Below are 20,720 nucleotides of genomic sequence, written 5' to 3'. Positions count from 1 at the left end.
TGAGAAACATTTTATTTGGAATGGATATAAAGAATAGGTTCTTGGGGCGCCTGGGTGGCTCAGTTGGTTAAGCATCCTTCGGCTCGGGTCATGATCTCACTGTTAGTGGGTTCGAGCCCCATGTCTGGCTCTGGGCTGACAGCTAGCTCAGAGCCTAGAGCCTGTTTTCCTTCTGTGTCTCCCTCTCTCTCTCTGACCCTCCCCTGCTCACGCTGTCTCTCTGTCTCAGAAATAAATATAAAAATTAAAAAAAAAAATAGGTTCTCATCTGTATACCATCTGTCCAAACAGAGGAGTAAGCAAAGGCCCAGTGTAGAACATTCCAGAAAGAACTGCTTGTAAGAGTTGCAAAGAGAATTCATGCAGTCAATAAATAGCAGAACAAAGAATCAGCATTGGTATCGGAGCCTGTGGTTGATGTTCTTTTTTCCACTATGCTGCTGGGCTCTATGACTTAGTTTGGGTAAACAAGCTCACCAGTGAATCTAGTATGACTTGAATCGGCTTTTTTCTTTATTTAAAAAAAAATTTTTTTTCCATGTCTTTATTTTATTTTGAGAGACACCGAACAGGGAAGGGGCAGAGAGAAGAGACACAGAATCTGAAGCCGACTACAAGCTGTCAACACAGAGCCCAACACAGGGCTCAAACCCACAGACTGTGAGATCATGAGCTGAGCTTAAGTCAGACACCCAACTGACTGAGCCACCCAGGTGCCCCGGCTTTTTTCTTTAACAGCAGGATTCTCAATTCTGACTTCACATTGGCATTTCCTAGCATATTTCAAAAAAAAAAAAAAAAAAAAAACCTATTGTTTTGGCAATCTAAATCAGAATTTCAGAGAATTGGGCCTTGACATCCTTTTGCTTTAGAAACCCTGTGGCTAATTGTACTGTTCATCTGGAGTTGAGAATATTAAGTGAATTCCATCCATTGCTATCTGTTCATACCCTGGTGTCCTTCCTTGAATGCCTTCAGTACATTTTGTTTATACTAAAGAAGTTCACAATTTGTTTATGTGCTGTATCATTTTGAAATGATTTCACATGTAAAATTTCCAGTCCCTTGTGGACTTGGATTCTGTTTGTTGTTGTAGTTCACATAGACTCAAACACAGTACCAGACACAAAGTAAGAATGAATAGACTTGGCTTGTCTTGACTCGTTGAGAATATTTTATTCCATTATAACTATATTTTGCTTTGCTTTGCTTTGTTTTACAGTCCATTCACCTCTGGAATTGTATAGCCCTTAAGTTAGGCTATTCTGGATTTGTTCAATTTTTCAGGAACCGGTGACATTCAAGGATGCGGCTATAGAATTTCACCAGGGCTCAAATGGATTCTGAACAGAAGGGTTTATACTGGGATATGATGATGGAGAATTATAGAAATCGGATCTCATTGGTCAAAATTTTTTATCCCCTTTGAAATGTCTTTGCCTCTTTTTTCCTGCTAATAGTGCTGACATATCACAAGAATTTAATCAACTTCTCTCTGATTTGGGGTCAGAATAATTAGATATTTCTAAAGCACATTTTAAGCCAACAGACTAGGTGTTTCTGCTTTCCATTCCCCAGATCTATACGAAGGATGGGTGGAAATTAACCAGTATGTTAACTTACATGACACTATTCTCTCTACTGGAGATCAGATACTATATTTGAAATACTTGTCATTGTTATGATGTCATAGGAATATATTAGAGCTTAATGATTCAGAGTTTAGGTTTGGGAGTTCATTCATTATGAAATCAACCAGTGTGTTACCCTGGGCAAATCATCCAGCCTTTCCAAGTCTAAGTTTTATATAAGACAAAATAGCACATTACTTGGCTACTTACTATCCTCCAAGCAAAGAAAATTACATCACACCTTAATTTTTCTGATCACCTTTTCCCAGGCTGGTGCTCTCTCTTTCCAGGGATGTATTAATGTCTATTTTGCACTTCCTTCCCGACCTTTCCATGTACCTTGTATCCCAAAATACTCAAGTCTGTGCTGAGGACCCTAAGTGGATTTTTTGACTTTGAAATCTCCGAGATCTTATTTTACTCAACCAACATTTAAAATTCTTAATATTTCATTCCTTTTTTTTCTTTCTTTCCTGAAGAAGAAATTCTGCCTGTCACAGAAATCCTGCCTGAGTTCAAGCTTGCTGGCCAGCTCTACACATAAGCCCATCAGATTGGTAAAGGATGAGATAGATAGATGATAGATAGATTGATGATAGTTAGGTGGATCTAGAAGGGGGGGATCTCTATAGAGAGGAATTGAGAGAGAGAGAGGAGAGAGAGAAGATTTATCACGCATGTTCTGCTTCTCTGGAAGAGCCATGACTGAAACAATCCCTGACGTTTCTAAGCATCTTGTTTCACAGCAATAGCTAAATGGAACAAGGAGGCCAGAAGTTATCAAAAGGCCAAATTACATCCAAGTTAATCCTTTTTGGGCCAGAATATCATGTGGGCGTCCCTGTGTGCTTCCTGTGACTTCATCGAAAGCACCTGTGTTAATCGTCTCCATTGTTAATGATGCTCAATTTGATCCCTAGTTTAAGTGGAGACAGAGGTCTCTTTGTAAAGATTTTTTTCTCTTTGCAGTTAGCAAGAGATCTCTGCGCTGGTAGTTTGGTACAGAGAATATCCTACTTCCGGGGAAGTACACTTTTACCTGATAATGCAAGGATCCATTGATGAGTCTCCACACTCAAACCTAAGTGGTTTTCCCTTCTGTGTTTCTCTTATTGGTATCTTTCCCATTGAACATATCTTCACCTGTGCAGAATCCTTCCAGGCGCTTCTCTATCAACCAGAGTGTTAGCGAAAGCTCTCTTATTGAAGTGAAAATAAAATGGGTCCGAATGTCCTTTACTATTATTATTACTATCATCATCATTATTACTTGATTACATTCACATTTAGGGTAAACAGCAGTCCCGCGCCCAGCTCCCCACCAATCAACACTGAGGTTCCTCTCTAAGAATAGCTGTATTGTCAACATTTGTTTTGAAAACACAGGAGCAACAAAAACGAAGAAACGGAACATTTCTTCAATATACACGTCCAGCAGAAGGTTCATTTCCTAAGTGCGTCCTACGTACAGGCTGGACTGGGGAAATGACATGATCATGTTTGACAGGACAGCTGCCCGTGTCTCCGTCTCTGTGGCGCAATCGGTTAGCGCGTTCGGCTGTTAACCGAGAGGTTGGTGGTTCGAGCCCACCCAGGGACGGCTCCTCCCTTTAAGAACCCCGCGCTTTTACTTCCGAAATTTTGTCAGATAAGAGGTTTCTGAACATTCTCAAATATAAAACGAAAATCTAGCTACCATAGCTCCCAAGGGCGTCTTGGCAAAGGGTTAAGTGTTCTCTTCTTCAGCGGTTAAATATCTACTGAAACCCTACAGTGTGCAGCGATATGAACGCAATCCCGTCGTATCCTACCAGATTCTACCGAATTTGTTTTCTGATTGCATCCCCCCGACCTGCGCGGTCCGTCCGGTGGCGTGCACCTGGGCCCAGGCCTGCAAAGCTTGCCGTCCGCCCCGAGCTGGCCAGCCGGTCCCCCAGGTCGGGTCCTCCGGCTCTGGACGTCGGTACCGGACCGCGGGGGCAGAGTGGCGGAGCGTTCCATCTAAATCACGACTTTCCTCGTCTATAAAACCGCCAACAGGGTCCCTGACACTCTTCATAGAAAAGTATTTTGACATTATCTGCCAAAACTACCCTGTGAATCCACTTCTGGGAACGTATACAATTACTGTATTTGTACAACTAAAATTGACCCACCTCAGGGTTATTGTGGCAACATTTAAAAGAAAAATAAAATGTTAAGTGTAAAAAAGGCATTTTCCTGACCTCAAAGGGCTTAGTTTACACAGACTCAAGCTGTTGGTTCCTGAGAAATTCATTTTCTTCCATCCATTATTTTCATGTCTCACTTCACCTGCAATTTACCCAGTTTACGAGGCTGCGGGTGTGAGCTGTTTGTGTGTAACTACTGAGCCGGAGCCTTAGATGCTGACCTTGAATATACTGATACCTGACGCCACGCAGCCTGAGAGCAGTTTCATTCAAAATATTATGAAGCCCTGTATGTTTTGCTTTCTAAATTGCTAGCAACCTAAGGGGATGGAGTTTCTTAATCTTGATATTCTCTTTATCTAGCAAAGGTGACAACAGGCACTTAGAATTCTGAATAAACAAATTCTGACACTGCATTTTTCTGGGTCACTTGGAAAGACACCCTGACCTGAGGAAGCAATCCACAGGAAACAAACTCACAGGAAGTGAACACAGAAACAAGGGAATCCAGTTCCCAAGACTGAGGGTGTAACATACACAGATGCCTTTATTTGATGGCTAGGAGAGGCATAGGGGTGTGGTTAACGTTACACCAAATAACCATCATATTTTACCGTATGGTCATTTTATTCTCCCAAATAAAGTGCAGCTATCAAATAAAAATCTTGACATGACTAAGATTTTATTACTTTAGAGCCAAAGAAGTGGGTGAATCCACTTCACCCAAATACGAGTAATTATATTGAGGACGGGAGGGGGGGAAGGGGGATTACATAGCACAAGCAAAAACCAAATTATTATAATCACCCTACTACTTCCTGTAAGTTTTACTGACCTTTTTTTTTTTTTTTAAAGATTTTTTTACTTTTAAGTTATCTCTACACCCAACTGAAGATCAAGAGTTGCTCACTCCATGCACGGAGGCAGCCAGGCGCCCCTGACCAGTTCTAATTTGCGAGGCTCCATCTAGATTCCTGAGTCTAACACTGCAGTTTGCAGTTTCTCTTGGTGGCTGACTAGATTTGGCTTGGCTTCTAAAGCTGCCTCGCATGCTGTCTGGGACCCGTCCCCCTCACCAGGCCCTGATTCCCAGAAGGGCGCCCCACGAGCTCCCCGTTCTGCTTCCCTTTACAATGGTTAGAACCCAGCACTCCAACCGTGGAGCTTGGTTTCCAACCACAGGAGCACACCAGCCGCACTCAGATGCCGGCTCACTTTTCAGGAATGATCTGGAAAAGCTGGTGACAACGGACCCATCTCTGAAGAGTGTGACCGGGAATGAGCCCCACATTAAGCACTGCCTGTCTTCCCAGAAAAAACAAGCCCTCCCACGGCTCCTCCTCTCCCCGTAGATACTTGTACCATGATGCCCGCGGTGCTTCCATTTATTTCTCGAGTACCTGTCCCTTCCTAGTGGTCTCCAGCTCTTAATGGCAAGGGCCGTGTGTTACCACCTACTGTCACTATGTCCTCATATAGTGACTTGGGAAATGTGGAATTAGATAATTGATAAAGTGAGCTAAGAAATTAATTTGACAGAAAGAGTCCAGGCTGAAGGTGGAAGGGAGGGGGAGGTGGCTCTGAGACCAGATGACATTAAGGGGAGCGAACAGGACATGAGGAGATAAAAGTTAGAACTTGTAAAATGCACCCTGCAAGCCAAATAAACTACAAAGGCATACAAATACTTATATTTTTTCTTTTCTATAAATACATTTGGAAGGTGACTCCCAACCCAGTCCCTCTCCATTAACCCCTGTCCCTGTTAATCTTCTCTAACTAAAAAGGACGTTGCTGCTATCCTTCACTTACAGTTGGTTAAAAAAAAAAAAAAAAGTTGCCTGGACTGGACATTCCCACTCTAGCTTGAGGTCAGCCCGAAAGTGCGATTTTTAGAGGCTCCCACTGGGCGGGAGGTAGAGAACTAAAAATCAAAACAGGCATGTGCGGTAGTCACACTCATGCTAGTATGAATTAGGGGCCGTCCCCAGGCAACAGGAGAGGGAGAGGCCCACAAAAGGTACGTCTGCGCACTCATCAGAGATCCCCGGTCTGTGAAAGATAAAACGTCTGCCCGAGTAGTCCTTCTCGTGACTAGGAGGCGGAAGGGGTCTCTCTGCCCTTCACGAGTCCCTGACTAGGGAGGGTTCCTCCCGGCTCTCTGAGGGTGCTGCAGCTCCGAAGATCTTGGCAAGCAGCCCTCGGCTGGAGCGAGCCTGGTCCTGGACACTCGCCAGGCGAGCCCGTTCACGTCCCCCTGGCCGGGCTGCCTTCCGGGCTCTCAGCTCCTGCTCAGTAGGTCGCTGGGCAAAGGCCCAGGTGCTATTCGGGCGGGCGGAGTCCCCACCGGCGGCAAGGAAGCGCCGTCCGCGTTCCACGCTTCGGAGGTAGAAGTCGGTCTCGCGCTTGGCCTGGGCAACCTCAGCCCTCAGGCGCTGCCTGCGCACCTGGCGCTCGAAGGCAAGATGTTCACTGAGGTGCGACCACGTGAACCGGTGCAGGTACTGCGGGCGACAGAGACAAAACAGGAGAAGACGTGCGTAGGCAGGTCAGGGGCCCGAGGACCTGAGGGCAAGTGCGGCCACCCGCAGGGGGCGCAGGAGCCCGGCTCGGGCCGCGACGCGGACGGGTCCGCCCCTCACCTTGAGGTTCCACAGGTCGTAGCGGAAGGGGCTGCGCCGCCGGGCTCCCATGGGCGTGTTGTGCAGACTGGCCGCCACGCGCTTGGCCACGCGCTTGTCCCGGAACTCCACCCAGCCCTCGGTGTAGTCCTTGCTGTACTTGGGCCGCTTCTTCCCGCCCGCGGCCGCCGCCGCCTTCTTCTTGCGCCTCACGAAGCCGTCTGCGCGCCGAGGACACGGCAGCGGCTTAGGAACGTGCCCCCCAATGAACTTCACCTCCCACCCGCCCACAGGCCGGGATCCCCCAAGGCCTTTGCCCGGGAAAGGGGCTCCCAAGTTCTAGCCATTCCCCGTGCACCCTTCCCCCACGTCTAACTCAACCCATCCCTCCAGCGTCAACTCCTGCGTCAGAGCCGCTCTGCACTTGCTATTTACAACTCGCACACGCCCCGAATCCCAATTCAGTTAGCGTCCGTGTCTACACCTGGGCCACGATGGCCAAGGGGCGGGGTTCAGATTTGTGAGAAGGCCTCCGAGATTTTTATTCAGGATGTACTCATTTAACCAACTGGCAAAACCGGTTCGGGACAGAGGGCTGCGCGAAGTCGACGTGAGAAGCCGGACTTAACTACGCGACAACTACTCACCTGTGCGCACCGCTCCGCCCACACCCGAACTCGGTGGCCCTAAGGGCCTGCGCACCGCTCGTTCGCCCCATGGCCGCGCGCGGGCGAGCCCACCCTGCTGCCCACACAGCCGGGGCCTCCGCTCTTACCCTCGGGCTGGAAAAACACGCGCCCGACCTCCCCGTAGGCGCTCAGAAGGTTCCGTACGTGCAGAGGCCGAAAGCGGGGCGGCAGGTGGCCCAGGTACACAATTCCCGGCACCACTCGCTTCTTGCCGCCGCAAGCCGCCTCTTCGGACTCCTCCCGCCCCCCCTCCGCTTCTGGTTCCTGGTCTCTCCCTTCCAGGGGCTCGGGCTCCGCATCTTCCTTCTCCAACTCCTCGGCCTCCATGCTGGCGGAGCCCGGAAGCACGACAGCCGTAAAGCGCCGCGAGGACGACGCAGCGCGCCGAGTACGACGGCCGGCGGCGCGGGGGCGGGACCGACGCGGGCGGACATCCGTGAAAGCAGCAGATTGGGTGGGAGAGCGGAAGTGGGAGCCGGGGCGGCCGCGGGATTCGAAGCTGCTGGCGCGGAGGCGGGGGCCCGGCGGGTGGGCCCCCGAGGGTACTGCGCGCCAGGGAGCGCCCTGCTGAGGTGTGAAAAGGCGGGAGGCAGGCTGTTCTGGAAGTGCTGGAAAACTGGGAAGCTCGGAGAGGTTTCTGGTGTGTCAGCGATCAAAACAGCGTTTTACTCAAGGGACCGGCTGCGACTGCGGTTGGGGGATGATCCACTTTTCAAAGTTTACTTCAGTTTTTAAAATTATCTTGAGTTTTGAAATTTGAATTATTTTTCAAAATTTAGCTTCGAGTTTTCAATGTTTCTGAGTTTTGAAAATGTAGTTTAACTTCGCAAATATACGCTTTGGAAATTAGATTTACGTTGTGAAAATTCAGGCGTGACCTCATTTAGTTTAAAATATTTTGTTTGCTTTAGAATAATTTTAGATTGGATTTTGTGAAGATGTCCCAAAAATGTTAATGTGTAACAGTTACTGCCCTTGTTTTAAACCCGTGCTTGGCGCCTGTCATACATTTGTTTTGGTACGTGATTCATGTTTATATTAAACACCTGTTGGCTTGTGTATACACGGCCCGGAGTCAGGAGACCCCCGCGCGGCGCGCTTAGCCCTGTCTACGCGGACAGCCGCGCGGGGGGGCCTCGCACTCGCTCTGGGGCCGCTTTCGCGCGGGCGTCGGGCCCCGTCCCGCCCCGGCGCGCGCCGGCGCGCCCAGCAGGGGGCGCAGTCCGGATGCTCCAGCGTCGGCCGCTCCTCCCCCGCGCACCCGCCTCGGGGCGGAAAGGGGCGCGGCCTGGGACGCCGACAAACCGTCCCGCCCGCTTTCCGGAAGGGGCCCCGGGCGAGTGCAGGCGGAATTTAGACCCGCCGTCTCCGCCGCGGGACAGAAGTTCCCATCCCGCTGGGCCAGGAGGAAGGGAACGCAGAGGACAGCAGCAGGGGACGCGGGTGTCCACAGGCTCCCTTCCTAGGTGACAGCTCGTGCCGGACAGGCCTCCCAGAATATTCCTGCGGGAACGCGGCGCCGCGCTCTCCGGTGGGGTGGGCGAAAGGTCTAACTAATAAACCAGACTCCGACTTCCTACACGCCGGTTTCATTAATGTTACGGAAGAGAACTTTAATATTGGCCCGCCGCTCCTCTTTTCAAGGAGGGAGAGGGCGGTAGGAGGAAAAGATTCGGTCCCGTGTTTAATTCTTAGTCTTAAAAGCACCGAGCAACGGCGGATGAAGAGAAAGCACGCCCTGGCACTGCTCAGGAGGCCGGGGGTGGAAGGGGGGCGTCTGCGGAGACAGATGGTTCCCGTCGTGCAGGTGTGATGGCTGCGAGGACGCGTATGCTGTTTTCTCCACCTTGTATTTCAAATTGCCATTGATAAAATGCTTAGGCACTTAACTTTCCGCGTAGCAGAGAGCCCAGAAAGACCGCCGGGCGGCCAAAATAAAATGTAAAACCTGGATCAAGACGTCTTTCCAGTTGTCCCGGCTCCCCATGACCCTTTCCCAAACTCCATGAGAAGTCAGCCTTCCTGGAGACCCCCACTTACATAAGGAGGTTTTCGTGTATGTACCTGGGGTCGTTTATTATTTTTATTACTTTTCAGTCCTACGGGTTCATATGTGAGGACAAATGAGAGTGTGCCCACCTGTGTTCAAGTTTTCTGACACGCGCTAAGGGACCAGGCGTGCGCTGCCAATGAGACTTTCAAAAAGAGTCAAGTCCTTCGAGCCGGATTCGAACCAGCGACCTAAGGATGACCACAGCCACGCACCTACAGTCCTCCGCTCTACCAACTGAGCTATCGAAGGCTTGACGGTAGGGCTCGTTAGAATACCTTCATGTTTCTCCCGCTGGCTTTGTTCGGACTGTTTTTAAAATATAAGTGAACGTGCAGGTTTTTTCTAGGGTGCTGGCAATGTTCTAAAACGGATGGGGTCGTGATCATAGAGTGTATATTAAAAAGTTGATATCCGTGAAAACTTAAGTTTTGTGCTTTTTACTGCCTGTTTCAGGCCTTTAAAAAAGGAACCACCACCGTCCATATTCCGTGTCCTGCTCCTTTAGGTAGAATACGGCAGGCCCGTCGCCCTTTTTCCCGCCGCAGCCCCGCTGTCCCAGCTGCTTACCGCCTCTCTGTTTAAGTGGCCGGTAAATGGTAACTTACCCTAAACACGGACAACTGGGTTGAAGAGGGTCTACTGTCCTGAAGCAGGGACCCTGCCAAGTTCACTTTGGAAACATTGCATTTCCCCATTTCGAAAGACAAGGAAAATAACGTACGGACGGGAATGTGCTAGACCCAAACCATGAGAGGCATCCTGTTTGAGTGTGTTATTTTTAGGAATTAAGTGCCTCCTATTAGAGTGGAACGAGTAAATGAAATACACCCCTCCCCAATTTTGAAAAGAGCCATGTAGACATTTATTTGTCGTGACGCTATCATGCATTGCTAATGAGCACCTATAACGGGCTTGGCTTCCCAGCTGAACGTGGTTGGAGACAATAGGAAGTCACTTGGACAGACGTATCATTAGAAGAGATTTCTGGTAAATTTATCTATAAAAGATTATTTCTTAAAAAGTACCTCATAACTGTAGTCTCGAAAAAATAAGTTTTTTTCTTCAAAAGGCCCTACCCAATGATTTCGATGATAAATCTGCAACCCATAATTAATATTAAACGTAGTTATTCTGTTCCCTCTCATGAGATACTAAGAATATATGGTCTAGTACATTTCTCTTTTTTTCTTTTTTAGAAAAAAGACCATATATTCTTATTTTTTAAGAAAGAGAGAAAGTGCAGGGGCGCCTGGGTGGCTTAGTCGGTTAAGCGTCCAACTTTCGCTTAGGTCATGATCTCGCGGTTCATGGGTTTGAGCCCTGCGTCGGGCTCTGTGCTGACTCCCAGCTCAGAGCCTGGAGCCTGTTTCAGAGTCTGTGACTCCCTCTCTCTCTGACCCTCCCCTGCTCACGATCTCTCTCTCTCTCTCCTAGAAATAAATAAAACATTAAAAAAAGATTTAAAAAAAAGAGAGAAAGTGTGGGGGAGGGGCAGAGAGAGTCCCAAGCAGGGACTGTCAGCGCAGAGCCCGATCCTGGACTCCATCCCACCAACCGTGAGATCATGACCGGAGCCCAATGCCACCCAAGTGCCCCACATTTCTTTCCAATAATCTACCCTAATCCGGGGGAAAGGTGAGATACCTAAAGTAGAAAAGTAGAATCCGGCAGTTTCTGAGTCAGAAGTCAGACACATAGCACGCGTCCTAACAGAGCCTTGAACCAGTGGTGAAAGCAGCCAAGCTCTAGGATCTAAATTCATATTGTCTCTCAAATCCAAGCTTCTCCAATTTTCACAATTTTGCCATTTCACAACAGGGCCTGAGAAAAGGCTCTCTCTGTATATTTTTTTATCAGCTGCTGCTAGGTCAGGTACAAGTGCTCACTTGAGAACTAAAAGCCTCGGTCTCAGTCACATGGTATTGCAGAGCTGATTTCAGTCTGAGACACTGGTGTGACTAATTCACTCCTAGATGGTTCTGGCTCAAACTTGCCTTCTTCTCCTAAAACTCAATATTCCGATGGAACACTCAGCAATAAAAAGAGGCAAACTACTGATAGATGTAACAACAGGGACAAATCCCCCCTGCAGTATCGTGCAGCCAGATGCAAAGGCTACATTTCTATGGGATTCTTACAAGCACAAAACTATGGAAATAGGAAACATCAGTAGTTACCAAGGTAGAATGTAGGAGGAAGAATTGACTGCAGGAGCATGGGTGGTGGTGGTGGGGGGTGGTAGTGGAAGGGGCGCCTGGGTGGCTCAGTCGGTTAAGCGCCTGACTTCTGCTCAACTTCCACTCTGGTCAGGATCTTGAGGTTCTTGGGTTCAAGCCCCGTGTCAGGCTCTGAGCCTGGAGCCTGCTTCAGTTACTCTGTCCTTCTTGCTCTGTGCCCCTCCCTCACTGGTGCTCTGTCTCTCCGTGTCTCATAAATAAATGTTTAAAAAATGAAAAAAAAAAAGGAGCATGAGGGAAATTTGGGACGTGATGTAACTATCTTACGTCTTCCTTGCGGTTGTGGTCATAAGACTGTATACATGTGTCAAAAACCTAAAGCAAGTGAATAAAGTGTAGGTTAGAACTTATTAAAAATCAGTATAATCTTATGATCGGCCTACAAAAACTAAGTCATTATTTTATTTTTATTTTTTTAAGTCATTATTTTAGTAAATGCAGAATAAACATGACAAAATTAGGATGCATTCAGGGATTACATTTCTGCAAAGTAGTAACATAAGGGAATTTTGTCAACCTGTAAAAGATATTTTGAAAACCTTACCGCTAACATACTTAACAGTTGAAAGATTGAATGTTTTGGCACTAAGATCAGGTCTAGAGCAACGATGTCTGATCTTGACTTCCGTTCAATATTGTCCTGGACGTTCTAGTCAGTACAAGTGAAGAAAGAAAGAAAATCATAGATTTGAAAGGAAAAGGTAAAACTATCTCTATTTGCATCTGACATGATCATTATGACAGAAATGCTGAAGAAACTGCTGTAAAACTACTGCAAATAGTAAGTTTAACAAAGCCGCAAGACACAAATGTAACAAACTGTAATTCTACTTATTAATAAGTATTCCTATTTATTAACATAAAAAGTTGGAACTTGAAATACAAAATACTATTTGGAAGAGTATAAAAAGTGTGAAATATGTAGAGATAAATTTAATAAAAAATACAATAAAAACAACTCATGGGAAGACCATTTCTATATCAGAAACATCAACATTTTTCAGATGCAAATTCTTCCCAATTAATACATTTAATGCCGTCCCAACCAAAATCTCAATGAGCAACTTTGTTGAAATTGATCAAACTGATTCTAAAACTTATATAGACTGAAAAAGATACAAATTACAGAAAACATTTGTGAAGGAGAATAACAAAGTTGGAGGATTTAACACTACTTGGTTTCGAGGCTCACTGTAAAGCTATGCACAGTCCCGAAGCATATACCAATGTATATACATGGTCAGCTAATTCTGACGGAGGTGCTGAGATAATTCAATATGAAACAGTCCTTAACAAATGGAGCTGGAAAAAGTGGATATTCACATTCCAATAAAGGAACTCAGACCCTACACAGCATAACGGACAAAACTCAAATGGAGGAAGAGCTAAATATAAGGACAAAAACTGTAAAACTTCTCAAAGAAACACTAGGAGAAAATCTTTGTAACTTGAAGCAAAAAAATTTTAGAGCACAAAAATCATAAGCTGTAAAGAAAAAGTGATAAATTGGACTTCATCAAAGTCTGAAAATAAAAATCTCAAAAGACACTTAAGAAAATTAAAAGGCAAGTCATCAATCGGGAAAAAATATATGCAAAACATTTAGATAAGTGTTTAGGTGTTTAGATAAGTGTTTAGGTGATATGCGATGAAGGACTTGTATCCAGAATATATAACACACTCATGCAACTCGACAATGAGTGATTTTTTGAATAGGCAAGTGATTTGGACAGATACTTCACAAAACAAAATGTACAGATGGCCAATAACCACATGATGCCGGTCCTCGACATTGTCATTCACAAGGGAAATGCAAATCAGTATTATTCATGAGGGAAATGCAAATCAGAGCCTCAGTGAATGAGAGTTCTCATTGCCTCACAACCTCACCAGCATTTGGTGTTGTGTTTTGGATTTTGGCCATGCTAATAGATGAGTAGTTATTTCTGGTTTTTAAATTCATAATTCCCTCATTACAATAATGTGGAGTATCTTTTATTTGCCACCTGTATATCTTCTTTGAGGAGTTATCTATTCAGATCTTTTGCCTCGTTTTTATTTTCTTTTTAATTTTTTTAATGTTTAATGTTTATTTATTTTTTGAGAGAGTAAGGGGGGCAGAGAGAGAGGGAGACACAGAAGCCAAAGCAGGCTCCAGGCTCTGAGCTGTCAGCACAGAGCCCGATGTGGGTCTCAAACCCATGAGCTGGGAGATCATGACCTGAGTTGAAGCCAGACGCCTAACTGACTGAGTCACCCAGGCACCCCTGCCCCATTTTTAATCGAGTTGTTTATTGTTGAGTTTTGAAAGCTCTTTGTATATTTAGGATAGCAGGTCTTTATCAGATATGTCCTTTGCAAATATTTTCTCACAGCCTGTGACTTCTCTTCTTATTTTTTTGACAGTGTCTTTTTGAAGAAGTTTTTAATTTTAATAAAGTCCATCTTGCCAATTATTATTTCTTTTTCATGAAGCATGTCTTTGGTGTTGCATCTAAAAGGTTATCGCCATGCCCAAAGTTAACCTACATTTTCTCCTATGTCATCTTCTAGAAATATTATAGCTTTGCATTTTACATTTAGGTCTGTGATAATTTTGAGTAACTGTTCTGGTTCACTTTTTTGCTTTTCAGTTCCACCACCGTTTGTTTAAAATGCTGCTGACTGATTTTTCTACATAGACAACAAGGTAATTCTATAGAGAAAGGATAGGCTTCCAATAATCATGTGGTAGAACCGGACATCTGTCTATAAAACAAATCTGTGACCCTACATCAATACTGTATAACATAATTAATTCAAATTTGATCAGAGACCTAAATGTAAAAGATAAAATTAAAACTTCTAGAAGAAAATCTTTGCGACCTTTATTTAGGTAAAAAGACCAAAGAACGCAAAAAATACAAGGTATAAAAGAAAAACAATGATTAATTGGACTTCATCGAAATGTTAAATGTTTGCTTTTCAAAAGATACTGCTAAGAAAATGAAAAGTCAAACCACAGACTGGGAGAATATTTGCAGAACAAGTGTCTAATACACAAGCCTTTTATCGAGTATAAAGCATTCTTAGAACTCGGTCAGGAGGCAAACGATTCAATTTGTGCAAAAAAGGGAAGGATCTCAACAGATGCTTCACCAAACCTGTGCAGACAACATATAACTACCTGGAAAGGTAGACATCATTAGCCATGAGGGAAATGCAAATTAAGCCCCAGGGGATGCCTCTACACACCCATTGAGGAGGCAGAAATCGAGTCCTGACCCCATGATTTCCACCCACCTCTTAGAATATCTGATAATGCCCCGCCCATCGGTGTGGGTGGGATGGGTGAATGTGCTGTGTGAGTGACAATTCTGAATGGCTAATATTTAAAAAGACTTAGCACTGTTCCGGGTGCTAAGATGGAGAGAAACAAACTCTCCAACTCTCGGTCCGAAGACGACAGGGCCACATGGGGTAACAGTCGGTAGTCTCTTCGAAAGTTAATTACACTTACCATAGGACCCAGCAGTGCCATGCGCACATGTTATTTACTGGAAATAAATGAAAACACAATGTCCACACAAAGACTTACACCCGAAGTATTTATAGCCATGTAATAGTTTGTGAGGACCACCATGACAACATCCCGCAGACTGGGTGACTTCAACAGCAGAAATTCACTTCCTCACAGCTCTGGAGGCTGAGGTCCAAGATCAAGATGTCAGCAGCGGTGATTTCTCTGAGGCCTCTGTTTGGCTTGCAGAAGGGTGTCTTCCTGTTTCCCTGTACACAGTAGTCGCTCTGTACTCACATGCCCTGGCGTCTCTCTCTGTGTCCTAATCTCCTCTGAGAAAGACACCAGCCAGGGGCACCTGGGGGGCTTAGCCGGTTAAACATCCCTGATCTCATGGTTTCTGGGTCCAAGCCCCGCGTCTGGCCCTGTGCTGACAGCTCAGAGACTGGAGCCCGCTTCGGATTCTGTGTCTCCGTCTCTCCCCGACCCTCCCCAACTCACAATCTATCTCTCTTTGTCTCAAAAATAAATAAATATTTTTAAAAATGTTTAATAAAAAAAAAAGACACCAGTCAGATTGGGTCAAGGCACACCCTACCAGCCTCATTTGAATGTAGTAATAACTTCTTTCAAGGCCTATCTCCAAAGGGCTTCACTGTATGAACGGCGCAGGGGTGGGGGGGGCGGGAGTAGTTATAACAAGCAGTTGTATTAATAATAATAAAACCAATAACAAATTTCATCAGCTGGTGAGTGAATAAACAAATTGTAGCACATCCCTACCATGGGCTACCGAATGAACGATGGATACACACCTGACAAGGGGGAATCTCAATGGCACCACTAAATAAAGGAAACGGGCTCACAGCCACACACTGCAGGAGTCTATTTCTAGACTTTTGCAAAAAGTACCACGACAGGAAGCAGATCAGTGCTTCTCAAGGCAGCAGCAAACTTTCTGGGGGGATGAAACGGTTCTATATCATGATGATTGTGGTAGTTATATGATTGAATATAATTTTCAAAACTCATCAAACCATAGACTTAAAAGACTTAAAAGGAATGAATTTTACTGTGTGTGTGTGTGTGTGTGTGTGTAAGAGAGAGAGTGCACACGCAGGGAGAGAGGCAGGGGAAGAGAGAGAGAAAATCTTAAGCACGATCTGATGCCAGGGCTCGATCTCACACACCATGGGATCATGACCCCTGCCAAAATCAAGAGTCCGATGCTTAACCACCTGAGTCACCCAGGAGCCCCTGAATTTTACTGTGTAAAATTTCAAGAAAAGTGATTAAAAACAGAAACAAACTGGTTATCCATACAGAAACTTCAGCATGAACTTGATGTCTCTTGCTAAGCAGTCTGTCTTTGCTGGACACACGGCCTCATCACAGGTTCCCAGTGTGCTCTGGTTACTTGTTCTTTTACCCATAGAACTTACTATTTGTAGCTTATTATACAATTACACAAATTTGTTTTTACTGTATTTTTAAATTCCCAGTGCTTTCAAGCTGACGTTTTTGCATTATATACAACAGTTTTAGTTGTCCTAGATGTCACATTTGGACATACCTAGTTACATTTATGGAAAGCAGCGTAGAAACGAATGCAAGTCCTTCCCCAGTGAGGGAACCACCACGCATCACTCAGAGGTGCTAGACTTTCAGCAAACTGGTGTGTCATGGACGTTCATGTGTCTCCCTCAAGGAGAAGCCAAGCGTACTTGGCTTTTAGGAAGGAGGGTGGGCAGGTAATTCGTGGCCGTATGGTGAACTGTAATGGACATTATTGCTTTTCAAAACCCTCCTGACATAGTCTTCTAGCATACCTAAGATTATAGTTCCTTAGGCCTTTAGAAACAGATGTGGCCTGGGGTACCTGGGTGGCTCAGTCAGTTAGGCATCCAGCTGCAGTGCAGGTCAGGATCTCACAGTTTGTGAGTTCAAGCCCTGTATCGGGCTCTGTGCTGACAGCTTGGAGCCTGTTTTGGATTCTGTGTCTCCCTCTCTCCCTGCCCCTCCCCCATTCATGCTGTCTCTCTCTCTCTCTCTCTCAAAAATAAATATTTAAAAAAAGAAGAAGAAATACATGTGGCCATGTGACACAAATGTTTTGGCAAATGAAATGTCCCTTCTGGAAGTGTGAGAGCCAATGTGCAATCCACCACACCCCTCTTGGCCCTTACCCTGACAAAATAATTTACCATCTGAGTTGTAGGGGATCCACAAGTTAGGGTCCCTGAAGGGAACAGAGCCCACCAGCCAAACCACGGAAGATTTATATGACACAGAAGAGTTTCTGGTGGCGAGCCACCGTGATCTGCAGAGGGGGGCATGCTTGTTACTGCCGTGCAACCTACCCTGTTCAAGTGGACACATACAGGAAATTGTAAAGTCTGACTCCGCAAAGTAGGTTCATTCTCCTCCTAGGAAAATACTCAACAAAAACGTGTGAGCTTCTGCACCAAGAGATATGGTAAGTGTTCGAAGATATTTGTTTGTTTGTTTACAGTTGTCCATATTACGTCACTGAGAAGTTCAGTGACGTTTGCCAAGAGTCTACCCGCCAGCCTGGTGTCGTTTTGTACCGACTGTAACAGCTCGGGGTGTTTTCAGTCACTGCGACAAATGGAGTCCAGGAAAGTGTTCTGAAACAGCCGCTCATAGGCTCGGTCTCTTTGTGGAATTCCTAAATGTGTTGAGCTAAAAGTACAACAAATTTATCAGAGTGAATACACACATCTTGAATGGGACTTGAAAAGGCTGTGACGATTCTTCAAGACTGAAAACTGCAGTAGTTGGGACTCCAGCAAAAAGGATGTAATACGTTCTTAGACACGCGGCATCTCACCTGCTCTGTCACGCCTCACCTGCGCCCCAGGATTGCCCGTGCTCCCCTTTCCTCTCTTGCAGCAGCATTCCAGAATTCAGACTGCTTTCTCCCTGGAAGCTTCTGCCAGCCATTTGGTTGCTGGGAACAGGCTTCCCCACAGACAGACTGAAAATGATAGCCTGACTTTTCAAATCCCAGCCCTCCTAATTCCTTCCTGCTCCGGAAAATTTCCACTCAACCTAATTTTAAACGTTGAGTTTACACCAAACTACTGGTAAACAGGCAGAGCATGATATTCGACGAGAAGTTACACGACTGTCTCACACATGCGTGCGGTGTCTGAGTTCCCCGCGCAAAGCTGGGGATCGTCTCGTCTCCACCCGCCGGCAGGGAGCAGGGGGGGTCTCCACAGGCCCAGCTCTCGAGTTCCGCAGTAGCCGCCGCGGGCTGAGAGCAGCGCAGGTGTCTTGGTCAGAGCGAACCCGCGTGTACACGTCGGACCTCCTCGCTTGTGTGCCCGCGTCCCAGCGCGGGGACGTCCCCAGGGTGCGGGCGGCCTCTCAGCCGCGCACTCGGTTCATTTGAAAGGTGACAGCTCGGTGTCGATCGTCCCCACTCGTGGTGTGTTTGCAGAGGGGACGGAGGAGGGGCTGGTTCCGTCCCGCTTCCGTCCTTCACACCCACCCCTTCGGAACACAGGAACGGGAGAAATGAGGACACACCCGGGGTTTGGGCAGAAAGGTCAGGGTGCGCGCAGGGTGCGGATCCGGGGTTAGACGCTGCCACGGCGGTGGCCGTACCAGGGCAGCAGGTACAATGGGGTTCATTATACCGTGTCCTGGGTGTGTCTGAAATCCCTCCGACAGAGGCTCCTACAGAAACCACCGGGTAACAGGGCCCCCGGCGCGGGCGCGGACCCCAACGTCCAGCGGCCGCCCTCGGAGACACTCGAGCGCCCTCCCCGCTGCGCTGCCCCGACCCTGCGCCGGAGCCTGGGCGCGCGCGCGGAACCCGGGACGGCCTCGCGCAGGGAGCCGGGGTCGGGGCCGCGCGCAGGGGGGTGGGGGTCGGGGCCGCGCGCAGGGAGCCGGGATCGGGGCGCGCCCAGGGGGGTCGGGGTCGGGGCCGCGCGCAGGGAACCCAGGGTCGGGGCCGCGCGCAAGGCGGGGCTCGGGGTCGGGGCCGCGCGCAGGGGGTCAGGGTCGGGGCCGCGCGCAAGGTGGGGCTCGGGCTCGGGGCCGCGCGCAAGGGGGGGTCGGGGCCGCGCGCAGGGGGTCGGGTTCAGGGCCGCGCGCAAGGGGGGAGGGTCGGGGTCGGGGCCGCGCGCAGGGAGCCGGGGCCGGGGCCGCGCGCGGGGTGCCGGGCGGTCCTCCAGAGCGTGTGCGTTTCACAGGTAAAAAGTGAACGGAGACTCGTGGGAAGGACTTGCGCAGCCCCGGGGGCCCTTCCCAGAGCAGCCACGTTGGCGGTGTGCTCCCGACGCACTTTGTGCTTGCAAACAAGAGTCAGCGCGTTCAGGTCTGTGCCGAAATTGCAACCGGTCCTCTGAAACTGCAACACGCGGAAAGGGATTATTTTCTGCGTTCGGCAAGGATCTAAATTTTATTGTGGCTTCACTAGAGGAGTCTACGGTTTCCAAAATTCTCGTCCTTCGAGCCGGATTCGAACCAGCGACCTAAGGATGCCCAGACGCACCGCACCTACAGTCCTCCGCTCTACCAACTGAGCTATCGAAGGACTCCTGCGAGAGGCCCTTACAGGATTCCTAAAATAATGTCCGCCCAGGCGGTCTCTGTGGTAAGATTTGTGTACACTTTTAAAAGTGCAAATTTAACCTGTCTTCTTAGACACCGAATGTACTTTATATAGTGATCTGGATAGCTGGATCCAAATACACAAAATTCACTGGGTTATACAATTAAGACATTAGGATCTTACTTACGTAGATCTCAAGCAAAAACCCTAAGGGCCCATGTCCTCCTCCCCTGGGAATATATGGCTGAAAGCAACGTCCTCGATTAGGACCCGACTTTTTCCTTCCTCTCTGGTTACTTCTTCCTTCTCTTAAAAGCGTCCAAGTTTGCGGAATCAATGTTGTGATTGCCCTAAATACAGACAACTAGGTTGAAGAAGATCCCTGGGCTGTGAACAGAGCAATGGCCCACGCGTTTCGGCACATTGCAGTACTCCACGGCGAAAGTCGAATGGGAAATCGTGTATATTCATAACTCTAATGATTAAAAATGTGGAATGGTGTGTGTGTGTGTGTGTGTGTGTAAATTTTCTTAGTTGGGTAAATGATTTGGGTGGTTCATATTATATTGCATAATTATAGCAGAGCCATTAAAATAAAACAAAAATCCTTAAAATTCCTAAGTGAAATATAAATATTCTTTTCCCAAAGGAAATCAGAGAACACTGAGGTTCAGAAATCGATCAGTTTCCTTGCACCTGCTGCAGAAATACACCCAAGTGGAGAATTTGCTAAACTATCTGGAGCAAAAAGGCTTTCCTTTGTAATATATTTAAGGAAAAGATTAAGTGGATTTCTCTATAAATTATCCATGCTTATAATAATCAGATTTCTACAAAACTATATAATTGAAAAAAGTTCCAAATTTTTCTTCAAATGGCAATTGCCAGTGCCTCCTATAAGAAATACTGAGAGCACATAGTTGATAGAGAGCTCAGTAATGAAGTCCCTTTCCATGAGAAACTAATAAAACGTCACCTAGTAACTTCCTTTCAATGTTCCTAACCTAATAGAGAATTAGCAGTTAGAGAAAAAGTATCCTGAGAAGCAGACAGTTTCTCTTGACAGTGTCAGGTGGCCTTTCCCGGCCTTCAAAACCAAGTAGAAAATGTTGCCAACAAGTGGTGAAATTTCAGGACGCTGCTGGAGTCATTACCGGGGCCACACTTAGAGGAACAGGAAGTCCCTGGAAAAGAAACAGGAAGCAGTAAGCCCACCTTTCCCCTCCTCCAG

At 46.9% G+C, this 20,720-nt stretch overlaps 1 protein-coding gene, 1 long non-coding RNA gene and 3 other non-coding genes across 5 annotated transcripts; 2 read left to right on the top strand and 3 right to left on the bottom strand.

The window, feature by feature from the left end:
• Positions 1-3,157: 3,157 nt before the first annotated feature.
• On the top strand, positions 3,158-3,231 carry TRNAN-GUU. Its single transcript has one exon. It is a non-coding gene; the product is annotated as a tRNA-Asn (tRNA).
• Positions 3,232-4,459: 1,228 nt separating this feature from the next.
• Positions 4,460-7,478, bottom strand: ABT1 (activator of basal transcription 1). The gene is made up of 3 exons (XM_039257336.1): positions 7,199-7,478; positions 6,445-6,644; positions 4,460-6,306 (listed from the first exon to the last, which is right to left on the bottom strand). The coding sequence occupies exons 1-3, from the start codon at positions 7,437-7,439 to the stop codon at positions 5,926-5,928; spliced, it is 822 nt and encodes a 273-aa protein (XP_039113267.1). The 5' UTR covers positions 7,440-7,478; the 3' UTR covers positions 4,460-5,925.
• Positions 7,479-8,403: 925 nt separating this feature from the next.
• Positions 8,404-9,590, top strand: LOC120248830. The gene is made up of 2 exons (XR_005532691.1): positions 8,404-8,578; positions 9,210-9,590. It is a non-coding gene; the product is annotated as an uncharacterized LOC120248830 (long non-coding RNA).
• Positions 9,326-9,414, bottom strand: TRNAY-GUA. The gene is given in 2 exon segments: positions 9,326-9,361; positions 9,378-9,414. It is a non-coding gene; the product is annotated as a tRNA-Tyr (tRNA).
• A 9,791-nt stretch (positions 9,591-19,381) lies between the features above and the next one.
• TRNAY-GUA lies at positions 19,382-19,471 on the bottom strand. Its single transcript is given in 2 exon segments — positions 19,382-19,417; positions 19,435-19,471. It is a non-coding gene; the product is annotated as a tRNA-Tyr (tRNA).
• Positions 19,472-20,720: the final 1,249 nt, after the last annotated feature.

This window comes from Hyaena hyaena, unplaced genomic scaffold (genome assembly GCF_003009895.1).
Source record: "Hyaena hyaena isolate Hyena2069 unplaced genomic scaffold, ASM300989v1 scaffold_614, whole genome shotgun sequence".
Taxonomy (NCBI): domain Eukaryota; kingdom Metazoa; phylum Chordata; class Mammalia; order Carnivora; family Hyaenidae; genus Hyaena; species Hyaena hyaena.
Note: the sequence above shows the minus strand (reverse complement) of the source record. Positions and strands in the feature narration are given on the sequence as shown.

Bases quoted from the DNA above. Each gene is read 5' to 3' on its own strand.
- ABT1 (XM_039257336.1), bottom strand. From the start codon at position 7,439: ATGGAGGCCGAGGAGTTGGAGAAGGAAGATGCGGAGCCCGAGCCCCTG. The intron at 6,645-7,198 runs GTAAGAGCGGAG...CTCGGCGCGCAG, and splicing joins CGTGTTTTTCCAGCCCGAGG to ACGGCTTCGTGAGGCGCAAG. The intron at 6,307-6,444 runs GTGAGGGGCGGA...TGTCGCCCGCAG, and splicing joins ACGACCTGTGGAACCTCAAG to TACCTGCACCGGTTCACGTG.